General features: G+C 41.1%; 2 protein-coding genes across 7 annotated transcripts in view; one reads left to right on the forward strand and one right to left on the reverse strand.

Moving 5' to 3' along the window:
* Positions 1–13,826, reverse strand: part of LOC123502985 (rRNA methyltransferase 3, mitochondrial-like) — a 20,110-nt gene continuing 6,284 nt past the window's right edge. Inside the window, exons 1-8 of one of the 5 annotated variants that reach the window (XM_045252297.1) lie at positions 13,277–13,313; positions 9,211–9,574; positions 7,746–7,863; positions 6,480–6,691; positions 2,525–2,657; positions 1,913–2,187; positions 1,442–1,597; positions 1–876 (exon numbers count right to left, since the gene is read on the reverse strand). In XM_045252297.1, the coding sequence (XP_045108232.1) occupies positions 266–876; positions 1,442–1,597; positions 1,913–2,187; positions 2,525–2,657; positions 6,480–6,657 (1,353 nt within the window). In that variant the 5' untranslated portion in view covers positions 6,658–6,691; positions 7,746–7,863; positions 9,211–9,574; positions 13,277–13,313 and the 3' untranslated portion in view covers positions 1–265. Of the gene's footprint in view, positions 877–1,441; positions 1,598–1,912; positions 2,188–2,524; positions 2,658–6,479; positions 6,746–7,745; positions 7,864–9,210; positions 9,589–13,276; positions 13,314–13,826 lie in introns of those variants that run through there. The other 4 variants (XM_045252298.1, XM_045252301.1, XM_045252299.1 and 1 more) reach the window with 4 other exon arrangements.
* The window catches only part of LOC123502984 (4-coumarate--CoA ligase 4-like), a 15,198-nt gene continuing 14,693 nt past the window's right edge, over positions 13,322–13,826 (forward strand). The window contains exon 1 of one of the 2 annotated variants that reach the window (XM_045252296.1): positions 13,322–13,684. In XM_045252296.1, coding sequence (XP_045108231.1) covers positions 13,460–13,684 — 225 coding nt within the window. In that variant the 5' untranslated portion in view covers positions 13,322–13,459. The remainder of the gene's footprint in view (positions 13,685–13,826) is intronic. The other variant, XM_045252295.1, reaches the window with a different exon arrangement.

Consider the following 13,826-nt stretch of genomic DNA (forward strand, 5'->3'; position numbering starts at 1 on the left):
TAGTAAAAAGAATGTCAAATTATAAAACATATATACAGTAAATAGAAAAGAAACTTAACTTATATCCATATTTTTCTTTTGATGGTTCTTTGACTTTTTCATATCCACAATTATCTTGAACCTAATTACACAATCTATAACAGGTGCACTACAGCTGCTGGTACACATTGATCACATTGTTCCTAAATTCTGATGTACAATCCACAGACCACTCTTCAACACTAGTAATCATAATGAGGACACTTAAATACACACTGGTGAAGAGTTATCCCCCACTCTCATATTTCTCCTGCAGTTTTTTTGAGGTAATATTGTGCAGCTGCTTTTGCATCTCATAAAGAACAACACCCGACGCGACCCCAACATTGAGGCTATCCATGCCATTAGCCAGCGGAACAGTCACCTTGGTGCCACAATTATCAGATACAAATTTCTTAGCAGCATTACTGACACCCACCTCTCCACCTACAACAAGCACAGCACCTCCATCTGACCCTCCCAAGCCTAGCTGGTCGTATCTCACGGTACGGAGAGGCACATTCTTGTACAGTTCTAAGTGCTCTGGGTCACTGTAGCTGTTGTCCACCATTACCTTATTACCTTCAATGTCTAACTCATACACATTGTCCTCTGAGCTGTCTCTCCTAATGTTAATTTTCCTTTGCTTTATGGCAGCACCATCTTCCTCTTCCTCCCCAGCTACCCCTAACATATCCTCTGCATCCTCCCCACGGTGCACATCAGCAAGGAAGATCTTAGCACTCTCTGGCACGCAGTTCATGATGCTGTCCCAGGTGAGTTTTGTGTGGATTCTGAGGCGGAAGTGTGCGCCACAGCCAGCCCTCACCACCTTGACGTCCCACGGGTCACAGCAGCCTGGGGAATGAGGCACAATTAGGTGCATTCCACATTGGTGTGTTGCTACGGATGATGTGTGGATTTTTCAAGAGATAAGCTATTTTTCTTTTCTTTTTTAGATTTTTTCATGTAAGAGGGGAAAGCTGGCCAAGGGCAACAAAAAATTTAAAAAACCTCGCTTAGTTTGCTGAAGATCTAATGTGGCCTTAAAGAAAAGTTTGCTGAAACCTACAATAATAAGAGGTGAAATGCCAGAATTAAATCCATAAGAATACAGATGGGGTTCAGAGTCAAATTATTCAGCTGCAAAAATTCAGTGTCACCTTAGGACTCACACTCTACTCTTGCCTAATACTTCTACATTTCTCCCTAAGTGATTGGACACCTCAGGGGTCCCTCACACATTTTAGCAGTGGTAAGTGAACTCTTCTCTGTAGTGTGTCCTTTCCTTGGATCTTGCTCCACACCACCTCCAGGTCTCTCAGCATCTTCACTGGTCTTGCACCCAACTCAACTCCAATACACATGGCTGCCTTACCATGACAATAAAATCATCCGACACTATGAACCACACAAAACATACCTTTCATGAGCAGCACTTGATGTACACCAACAGCTGCAGCAGTACGCAGCACTCCACCAAGGTTACCTGGCTCCCGCAGCTCATCCAGCACCAGGGTGAGGGGCGGGCTGATGGTGGTGGTGGTGGTGGGTTCAATGGTAGGAATTTTGAACACTCCTGGAAGAGAAAATACAGAATACAACTTAGTCATGTATGAAGTAGTTTTGGCTTTAATCACACCACACAAGGATGGAGTGCAAGGAAAGCAATGAATGAGGTGAGATACAAAGGAGACAAGCCGGGGAAGAGAGGTAGTGCACTTGCATACACTCCTATGTAGATTGGCAGCCATTACATCAAGGATTCCCCACCTAAGGTATACATATATTCCACCTTCACAGAGCAAACCACTCTTAACTTATGTAAAACCAAACAGTTATTGCTTGGATTACATTTAGTCCTGCAATAACATAGCACAGCCTGTGTACTGACCCACAATGCCTGGCGAGGTAGTGACAGATGACCACATCTGCAGGGTCTTGTAGGGCGCCTTGAACAGTGGGAGGTCATTGAGGGCGATGACATGCTCCAGCTTTAACTCGGATGGCGGCGCCTTGAGTGCTGCTACTAGTCCGAGTCGTGTGAAGTAGAGTGCTGCAGGTGTGGCGCCGTGCTCCAGTGCCTCACGGATGATGCGGTGACCCTCTGCCACAAACAGCTGGTGTTCACTGCGGTACTTAGGATGTTTCATGTTCTCCAGCAGTTTTCTGTGTGTTGGAAAAGAAAACTTGGTTATTTGTGTAATTCCTCTCTTCATAGCATTATAAAAATATTGAAACACTCATTTAAAGAGTATCCACAACAAGGATTGGTTGAGAAATGACATCCACAGCAATGAAAGTCCAACATATTACAAACAAAAATAAATATCCAAGATCAGCTTGGCCTTCACTGTCCTCCCACTACACAAGCTTTACCAAACCCTCAGGCTCAGCCACCCATTACTTTTAGGATTGATAGGTAAGAGAAGGTCGGCTCACACCAGGTTACATAAGAACATACTCTGCAACACAGCACACCAAACAAATGTCATCCTGCACTAGCCTCTCATAGCTCCCGGCACCAGAGAGCAGCTTGAAGTGGATGCGATTCCTCAGCAGCTTGTCTGGGTTAGGGTCTGGGTCAACAGCTGGTGGTGCTTGTTCACTGTGTTTACTTTTCTGCCCTGGAATCATAACTAGTAAGAATTAGTAGCCAAATTTCATCTTCCTCCTGGAACTCTCTACCACAGATGTGGGCAAACAACAACTACAAGTTAACAACAGGGCACAAAGTAGAGGAAAAGAACATCTTAATAAAAAGCCCACATGAACACAGCCAGGGATGTGTTCAGCACAACACAATCAGAAACTCAAGTCATCACCTGAAGTTTTAAAAACTAAGTCTGACACATTCCCAGTTTGAGAAAATGTTGGAAAAAAGGCCCACTGAGTTAGACCAAGAGAATTAAACATATCAAGAAATAGCCTGCTAAGGGCAGAAGTGGCCACTGGTACCACCTCAAACCAATCTATACACGACAACTTAAAATCGCCCAATAAAACTACTTCTTTATCAATATAAAAAGACTTATTGAAAGATAGCTCCACATTCTCTAATCTAAGTTATCTATAAACAACTCAAACATAAATCATTCCAATATTATAAGTTGTCATATATAGGTTAGGTTTAGGTTAGGTTAGTATAAGGTCAGAGGTTAGGTAAGTCAGAGATTAGGTAAATGTAAAATGCATGGCTGGAGAAGATAAGCCAGGAAGACATTGAGGAGGAGGATGAGGAGGAAATCTGCTTCTAACGGTGATTTAGTTACAGGCTGTGGTGGTAAGCGGAGTACACCAATGCAGCTCCTCACACCATTTTGTAAACTCTGGACAACATCCTAGCTTGGCGAGACTTACACATTAACTAGACATTGCAGCATTTTTTTCAGTGTTACACCATAATCAACATGGCTTTTTTTATCCTTGTCGTATGGAGCTCATTCAATAAGTACCAGAAAAAATTAGTTTGATCCTAAAGTGCAAGTGGTGTTAGGCTAAGACACTGCAAAACATTAGTGCAGAATCAAGAAAGCTCCAGATTAACAACTATATCTTGGGGGATTTCAACCTACCAGCCGTTAACTGGACTTTGAAGGAAGCAATGTACAAGGATTATAACATTTCTACTCAACATTTTATGAATTGTTTCATATCTCTTGGCCTTAAGCAATGGGTTAATTTCTCAACTTTTTACCCATCGGGTAACACACTAGATTTAGTATTTACATCTGAGCTTGATAGAGTGGGAACTATTACCTCACTCTGCCCTATGCCTGGATGCGGTCATGTTCCTATATTACTTGACTATTTCTTTTCTACTAACTCTGACTCTGCTACAGTTCCCATTAAGAGAGCATGGCACAAAGCAAAATATAATAAAATCAACACTTACCTTTCCAATGTTGACTGAGATTTTGAACTTGCTTATCTTTCATCTGATCTAATGTATGAAAAGTTTCTTGACATTGTCACATCTCTTATAGATTTCTATGTACCACTAAAGCCCTCCAAACCCACTTTTAAAACCTTTAAGCCTCCCCACCAGTTAAAAAGAGAGCGAAACAGATTATGGTCATCATACAAATTACAAAGGGCTACACATGGTCGTCGCTCCCCTCAAGCTCAAATTGCTTTAAATAATTTCAATCATGTTAATTCTCAATTCAGAAACTTCCACATTATTTCCCAAAAGAACATGAAGAGGCTCTTGTAAAAACTTGTGTCATAACCCTAAAGCTCTGCACCAGTATGTGCAAGAAAAAGTTTGTGCCCGACAGTAGGTCCTTTAAAGTTAACAGATGGATCATTAACTACTGACTGTTATCAGATGGCTGAGTTATTTGCTGACAGTTTTGCCTCTGTTTTTGAGAACAAAAACTTGTATCCTGCTCCTCACCAACATAGCGACTCCCAAATAGCACATATTGACATACAACAGGAAGACATTCGTCAGAAACTCTCTCTACTAGACCCTAACTCCAGTATGGGCCGGATGGTATTCACCCTCAACTGTTAAAGTCTTGCCCAAATCTAACTTTTCCACTCTTTCTTATTTTTAAGAAGTCAATGTCAACAGGCATACTTCCTAGGAAGTGGAAAGTATCTCAAATTACCCCTATTTTCAAAAAAGGCTCCCGCCATCAGCCGTTAAACTATAGACCAATAAGCCTAACATCAGTGTGTTGCAAGACTCTTGAACGCATAGTGGTTGACGGTCTTACAGAATATCTTAATAGTAATGGCATTTTATCTACAGACCAGTTTGGCTTCAGGAGTGGGAGATCAACTGAGGACCAACTACTGCTTACTTACAACTCTATCACATCATGGCTAGACAGTGGATATACAGTAGACTTAATTCTGTTTGATTTTTCTAAAGCATTTGATGTTGTCAACCACACTATTCTCCTACAAAAACTTTCCTGTCTTGGCATCTCTGGTGTCCTCCTACAGTGGATCAAAGACTTCCTCACTCAGCGAACAATGTCTGTTTCTGTTACAGGCGTCCCAAGCAGTCACAGGTTAATCCCCAGTGGAGTACCCCAGGGTTCAGTTCTCGGTCCTTTACTTTTTATTATCTATGTAAACCACTTACCGTCTTACATAAAGAGTGATTGCAAAATATTTGCTGACGATCTAAAGATTTATCTGCCCATTCGTAACTTGCCGCACACCCACACAGTTGTTGACATATCTAACTGCCAACGTGATATCAACTCTATATATAGAATATCAAACTCCTGGGGGCTTTCTTTAAATATAGATAAGTGTGTCACACTGAGATTCAACAGAGGCACTTTTCCAGAGCAAGACATAGGCCCATATAACACCTACTCACTCAATAGTACAGATATACAAAAGGTTAATGCCCACAAGGATCTTGGTGTACTGGTTGACACTTCTTTACGCTTCCACATGCACATAAAACTACAGTTAACAAGGCTGCAGGTCTGGCAGCAAATTTACTAAAAGCAACTATTTGTAGATCACAGAATTTTATGCTAAATCTGTTTATTACACATGTAAGACCACTACTAGAATACTGTTCATGCCTATGGAACACATGTTATCTTGGAGACCTAAAGATGCTAGAAAGTGTTCAGAGGTCGTGGACTCGACACATAGACGGAATGACTGGACTGTCCTACAAAGAGCGTTTGTTAGCTCTTGACCTCTACTCTGTACGTGGACGCCTTACTCGTGCTGACATAATAAAGTACTGGAAGATCTTCCACTCTGAGTGTTCTATCTCTCCCAAAGATTTATTCATCACAACACCACATGCACATACTCGTGGACACTGTTTTAAATTAGCTCACCAGTACAGTTCAGTGGATCTTAGATCTCGGTTTTTCTCATTCCGGTGTGTCCGTTTATGGAATTCTTTGCCTGACCATGTTGTTGCTCTGAACTCGCTGCCATCCTTCAAATCAGCCCTTCACAGTCATTTACGTGACATTTTGTACGACTTTGTGGAGTAATATGCATACACACATGTGCTGCTGTTTGCTGCACAATAATATATCCTGCATTTCTGAACAGTTTCATTCCAGTCCACTCACAGTTTGTTACAATCATCCAGTAATCTACATCTAAAGTTGACTGGCGTACCCATTTTCCTAGCTACCTTTTTCCTACTCTCCGTTGTATTTTTCTGGTTTGGGAGCTAAGGGTGGCTAACCAGGTGAGTAAACCAGGTGAGTATAGATGCTGCAAACATTAGTATAAAATTAAAAAAGCTCCAGATTAATAACTAGACACTGCAAACAATAGAATTAAGAAAAGGTTAATAACTATACACACTGCAAAGAGAATTAAAATGATAGAATTGCAGTACAGAATTTAAAAAAAAAAAAAAAAATCATAACTATTAGACACTGCAAACATCAGAATAAAGATCTCCACATTAACAAGACACTGCAAACATCAGAATCACGAAAGCTCCAGTGCTAATTTACCTTTCCTGCTAGCGGCGGCCTGCATGTCTTCATACTCCCTGATCACCTGCTGCGCCTCCTGCTGCGGCCCCTTCAGGTGGACACGCACAGGCCGCCGCGCCACCACCCTGCTGCTCCTCACCCACGCCCTCTCCCCACACCCGAGCACCCTCAGCAGGCAGCCAGGGGCACCCAACATCACTGGCACTGTGGCACCGGCTGAACAGTTCTCTCTGGCGAAGGAAGCACGTGTGTGTGTGTGTGTGTGTGAATGTCAACACTGTGCAGAGCTGCCAGATCGACTAGCCAATATTTCCCTGCATACAAGCTAAAATTTCCCTTTTCAACCTAGAACTTCCTTATTTCTTACGTTTGGAAATTAAGATCATACAAAACACTAAATTATTTATACATATTCAGGGTCAAAACACGAAATTATTTATTCACATTCAGGGACAAAAAACGTAAAAGCTAATATTTCTCTCCATAATTTTCCCTTTTTAGCGATTTTTCTTCCCTGTCATAGTCAAAATTTCTCTAAAACAAAGAAATTTCCTAGCATCTGCCACCTCTGACACTGCGCCTGGTGATCAGTAAAGCTGGGTAGGAACCGGTTCCGCTTTAACGGTTCCACAAATACAAGTAACTCCTCAAAAGGCACCAAAATCACACGCAACATTCTCTAGAAACACCACCATACGCCAAAATCACTCCACCCCCACACACACCATTTTAAAGAACTCAAAACTAACATAAAACACTCAAAACATCATGCAACACCTCAAAGTGCACCAAGACACACCTAAAACTCACTAGAAACACCCAATAAAAAAAAAAAAAAAAAAAAAATCACCCCCACACAACCAAACCACGTGCAACACTCAATATCATCCCTTACCACACTCAAAATGCCATGCAACCCCTCAAAATGCCCCCAAACACACTAGAAACGTTCAATATATACCCACACACATCCAAAAGACTTCTAACACCACCCACAAAGCTTAAAATATTCAAAATTAACCCCAAAACACGCTCAAAACACCACGCAACCCCTCAAAATGTTCTCAAAATACACACAAAAGGTGCAAATACTGAAACACATCTCAATCCATATATTCAAGGTACGTGAAATATATCTAAAAGGCCTAAAACACACTGAAATCACATAAAATGCATACCCATAACACCCTGCAACACCAGTGAACACACTTGAAACACCCCAAATAAATCCCAAAATCAACAGTATGCATTATAAAGAACGTTAAGGTTAAAAGGGACACTTACCTAAATATTACACCGTGGCTCCTTCTCCTATTCCGCTTCTATTTCTCATTTTTTCTTCATCCTCCTTCATTGTTTTTCCTTCGCCTTCCTTTTATTGCTGCCATCTACACGCCTGGGCCTAGAAACACATTAAAACACTAAATATTAGACGAAATATTGAGGAAATGGAGGGTGACTTAAGTATTGTGGCTTGACTGCTGCTCCTCTTCTTCCTCCGTTTCTCCTTCCTTCCTCATTATCCTCTTTTATTTCTCCTTTCTTATTCATTCTGCTACCAATATCTACACATCTGAACCTAGAAGCACACGAAAATACGCAGAAATCACTAGATATTAGGCAAAATATCGACGAACTGGGGTGTTGGAAAAGAGGCGCCAGCCTGGAGCTATGATGAGTCACCACCTGGGCTGTGGCCATCATAGAGAAAGGGAACGGGGGTGACTGGGCTAAATTACGTAAACAATTTGATTTTAAAAACGACTTTTAGAAAAACGAAGCCACGGCAGAATGCATGACATTTTATGACGTGATAAATATTTAAACTAATTTTCAAAATATCTAAATATCTCCAGCTCAACTAGTTTTAAAAATGTCTAAATTAATTACGTTAAAAGTATAAAACATTTTCAACAATAACTTTCCTAAAACGCCCTGGAAAGTCAAGCCATTTTCACTTGGCGAGTATTTTATCACATTTGACGGAGTCTGAGCTATCTTTTAAGGCATTCTACATCGAGTTAGACCGAGAAGCAGAAACGTGAGCAAATAAAATAAAGAAAAATAAGACTTTTGTTCAGCAGCACCAAACACCATTTCAAAGCCTACATATTTTTCTCAATATATTGATTTCACACTTAAAAGAGGATATACGATTCTTTGATATCATAAAGGCTCACTTAAAGCTTCAATTAAAAAAAACTCAAAATGAGAAATTAAAATTTTGACCGTTGAAAAACCTTCAACATACGCCATAAAACACCATTAAACGCTACATATTTACCCAATACAGGCTCGAAAAAACTTCAAACACAACGAAACATTCATAGAAACCATAACGGCATACCATAGAAGCGTATTATTACCGTTAGGAAATATTTGGAAAACGTATTTGACCCCGCAGGCTGCCGAGTGGGGAGGGTGATGGATGGGAGACCGCGGGGGGAGGTGGCCCGGAGGCAATACCGGGAACAGCGGTGGCAGACCTCTATATATTGTCTTTATCATCTCACCAAGCCAAAATTAAGCCACATAGGGAACTTTTGACTATGTGATATGAAATAGTAGACTGGTCGCTGCATTCTGACATGTTTGGCTTATGGTAAATGAAGGAAGCAAATATCAGCTGTTAATGCTGATTCTTGCTACTATAATGATCGTTATACCTATCACCTTTTAATATTTGCGTACTGTTTTCACTTTCATATGTAAAGGAAACCTAAAAATAAGTGAATGGCCTTATAAATACCTTTAATTGATGAAGATAAGGCAGTGTGGAGGGTTGTGGTGCAGGCTTGCCACTTGGTGTTTGGTGCTGGTGCTTGGTGTTGCTTGAAAACTGTCAGTGATGTAGCAATACTTCACTTCACCTCACTTGTGTGTGCGTGTGTGTGTGTAGACATGTTCTGGATGTGTGTGGGGGTGTTTTGAGTGTGTTTACGAGTGTTTTCGGTATATAAGAGTGTTTTTTTTAGTGTTTATGGCTGTTTGTGGGTGTGCAGTGGTCAGTATAGCCCGCCGTCACCACCATTGTTGCCGCCACCTCCATCACCACTGTTACCACCACCGCCGCCACAAGAGTACTGCCGTTTTGCCAGTAGCAGAAGGTATGTCTGTGAAGGGACGACCTGTGTATAATAATATGAATGTCTATGATAACTATCTATTACTAAATTTATCATCAATGAGATACTGCACTTGTAAAAAAATATCACAATGATTTACTGGTTATGGTGACATCTTTCTCTTCGTTATCGTATCCAGCTTTGGTTATTTGTCAAAGCAGTATATATCAAATTGTATCTGGTTGTACAGAGAGTGTTAGCAACTCCTGTGGGACAAGAAACGAGGTGCTTAAAAGGTAGACTATTTCATTTCTCTTATTCTCTATTTCTATCGATAGACTGATGATTTACTTGACTGAGACCAATTTATTCAGAGTTGTGATTTCTGTGAATATATTTATTTTGCACTGTAAATATTTCAGCAATATTATGTATGTAAATAAAACTATGAAAGTGTGTATGATTTCAGTCTTGCGTGATGTGATGTAAATGTTTTCCTCTTCATGTATATGTGCAATACGTAGTGATTCTACGTAGCCACCCTACGTGATTGTGAGTTATCTCTCCCTCCTCCATGCCCTGACAAAGGACAATAGTTTTGAGATAGGGGTAGGATCCCTGTGTGAATGAAGCATGTATGAGAACCTGAGTGTATATATAATATTTACAAATAAACATAGAAAATAAAAATAAATAAGTAAAAAAAAAAAAAACAATTATTTATAGTAATCCAAGAAAGTTTGAATCTTAAGAGAATAAATAAATCAATGAAAAATGACCAAATACCCACGCTAGGGTGGTGGGCAAAAAAAATAGAGAAAAAAAAAGTAAGGAGGTAAGACTGCCGAACAGAGTGGGACCCAAGACCGTCATTCTCATGATTAATAAAAAAAAAAAAAAAAAAAAAAAATTTGCCTACACACATTATTCATTATTTGTTCATTATACAATATCTTTTAATATAGAATCATAACTTTTTTTTCATGCACCAAGGATTTTTCTAGAACATTGTGTTAAAGGCGTATATAACGAGATAATACCTAACCTTGCGGTATTAAAAAAGAATATTTATCACATTCAAATCTACTAAGATAATGGCATCGAAGCGAGATAGGTCAGTTCAAGTATGTATATTAGTAAAGGAAACCTGTGTGAGATAAGAGTGTATCATTAGCTGAACCGTGCTTCCATTTACATTCACTGTCATTCAGTATCCATCACAGATTATAAGTCTCATAGGACCGGGAGTCAGTACTTTGTATTCTAAAATCATCCCAGCCAATAATTAAGATGAATCCTGGGACACTACACCCTTCCCTGGTAACCATCAAGCAATGCTGGGGATTCAGACTCTGGTATTCACTAGCAGTGCTCTACGGATTCCCCCGAGAAAACTATTCCGGAACCAATTCCGCGGGCTGATGAATACCAGTCTCAGAATCGCCAGCGCGCCTGGTATTCATCAAGCAGTGTGCTGGCGGTTCCGAGACTCTGGTATTCGGTATTCACCAGCCGCGCTCCATCGATTCCATGCGGAACCGATTCTGGAACTGGTTCCGACGGTTCCGCCCGCCCAATGAACCGGTTCCTTGAATGCTTGAGTTACGGTTCCTGCCCACCACTAGTGTCAGTGTTGCAAGTTCCACCAGTTAATCCCTTCAATACTGGCGCATTTGTTTACCTTGAGTTTGGGTGTGATTAGACAATTTTTTTTTACATTAGGGAGGGTCTATGGAGGTTAGAAGATGGATGGCCAGAGTTTCCACTATTTTAATCAGCCACATGAGTTTCTGAAGCTGTATAAAGTCATCAAATGCAGAGTGAATATGGAAACGCGTCATGGTACTGAAGGGGATTAAAACTACCAACGTGACGACAAAATGCACCAAATGAAGGAATTATTTAGTTTACTAATACATAACATCAAATAATATAGTCTTAATTCGAGTGGCTGACTTCAGTCACTGGAAAAAAAAAAAATTACTTTTTTTTTTTTTTTTGTAGACTGCGTGGCTGACTCGTAACTCAAAAAATTTGCACCATATGTAAGGTAGTAGTAGTAGTAGTAGTAGTAGTAGTAGTAGTAGTAGTAGTAGTAGTAGTAGTAACAGTACAAGTAGTAGTAGTAACAGTGGTAACAGTACTAGTAGTAGTAGTAGTAGTAGTAGTAGTAGTAGTAGTAGTAGTAGTAGTAGCAGCAGCAGCAGCAGCAGCAGCAGCAGCAGCAGCAGCAGCAGCAGCAGCATTAGTAATAGCAGTAGTAATAGCAGTAGTAGTAGTAGTAGTAGTAGTAATCTTTCTAAAAGCTAACGTGTTATTACATATGGTGAAAAACAACATACACACACACGAAGAGGCAGTGTGTGAAGGATATTGGAAAGAATAGTTTTCCACATAGAACGGTGGAAGAGTGGAATGCACTGAATGATGAAGTGGTTGCAGCACATAACGTACATAGCTTTAAAGAAAAATGAGATAAGAGAAGATATAGAGACAGAACACTATGATCCCAGCTCGAACCCTGTAGCTTACAATACAACTAGGTAAATACAACGAGAGAGAGAGAGAGAGAGAGAGAGAGAGAGAGAGAGAGAGAGAGAGAGAGAGAGACCATATTATTATAGAACCCGTAAACCTTTACAACACTCACATGTTACATTATCTTTTCACTCTGGATTAATTCTCACTTTATACCTCAAATTCCCATGCGCTTTACACTAAAGCCTCTCAAAATATTACCATTGCTTTATAAACTTCACCTATTTCGCATCATTTGGAGGGGAACATGAAACAAATCAATAAATACATAGGAAAGAGCTGTTATATTGCATCACGATACTTCTGGTGTAATAAACGAGGACAGCGGCCATCACCAAGACAAAGTACTGCGTCACGTATGCCTGGATAAACCTTTTGACCCCACAGCCTAACAGCACATCACCTTTAAGTTATAACGCGTGAGCCCTCCTTCTCTTTAACCTTCACACACCACCCCACACCACGCAACGCCTCACAACATCCGGTGTAGTTGGCTTAGTTTTGCACCTGATTCTCGTTTTCTTTGGCTTCTCGTTAGACTGATCAGATATTTTCACATTCCCCTCATGTCAGCCTCACAAAACTCAAGGATGCAAGACTGTGCGTGTTAACTGAGCGAGGACTCAATTTGTAACTAAAGACCGTATTTTCAAGGGCCATGGTCAGCTGCAGATATTTTCAATTTTTTTTTTTTTTTTTCCCAAAGACGATGCAGAAAAAGAATACTGGTGACTTATTAAAACCATCAACGCATACGTGAAATCCACCCTTCCCTGCTGCAAACATTCATGAAATCATCCTCGGACATAGCCTTAACACTAGATTAGTAGATCAAGCTTGTAAATTATTATAAGTCATGAAAACATTCCTGCAAATCCCTTGCCAATTTCCATTAGAGCTTGTTACACCATCACAATAACGATCAGAACCCTACTGAAGCCACCATGCCTCGCAATAGAGTATCGTCTGGTTGATAAGACGCTGGAATATTTGAGTTTATAGGTTATCACGAAAGTCATAAACACGTTCTTACAAATCCCTCAATAACAGCCTGTTAAACTATCACAGGAACCAGTGATATCTCCTTGAAACTCAATAACTTTAAACTTGCCCCGACAAGCAGTACTTTAGATAAGACGCCGGAGTATTTGAGCAAGTGGTTGAGAAGGCCTTGCCACTCGTACACCGCCACACGCGTTCCATTCTACGTACTGTGTGCTATTGACGCGTGCGAGGGAGCTGTGTGGGCCTGAGGGAAAGGAGTGACTAGCGCGTGTGTGCGGCGTGGCGTCTCCTGCTGGCCACCTCACACACACAGCTTCCCCAGTTCCCCTCCCCCCAGTTGGGCCAGTTCACTCCACTCCACTCCCCAGTGTTCCCCTGGCAGTCATTGCGATGGGTGTATCGCGTTTTCTCTCCGCCGTGCGTCTCCCCATCCTGCCTCGCTTGGCCCTATCTTCTCCCCACGTCCTGCCTCGGGTGCTGCGTCCCCTCGCCTCCCCTAGGAACTACTGCTCTGGAGTGATCAGGTCTCCTTTTGATGATGTCGAGATCCCCGAAGTGAGCCTTTCGCAGTATGTGTTCGAGGCCCAGGAACCTTACGCGGGCAAACCTGCTATGGTGAGTGAAGTACAGTACAGTACTACTCCTGTCCCTCCCGCACACGTGTCACGATCAAAGTATCATACTCGCACCGCATTCACACACTCCTCTTTCTGAATGACTGAGCTGACAGATGCCAAGGCGCGAGCTAGCGGGTATA

Source organism: Portunus trituberculatus, chromosome 13 (genome assembly GCF_017591435.1).
Source record: "Portunus trituberculatus isolate SZX2019 chromosome 13, ASM1759143v1, whole genome shotgun sequence".
Lineage (NCBI taxonomy): Eukaryota > Metazoa > Arthropoda > Malacostraca > Decapoda > Portunidae > Portunus > Portunus trituberculatus.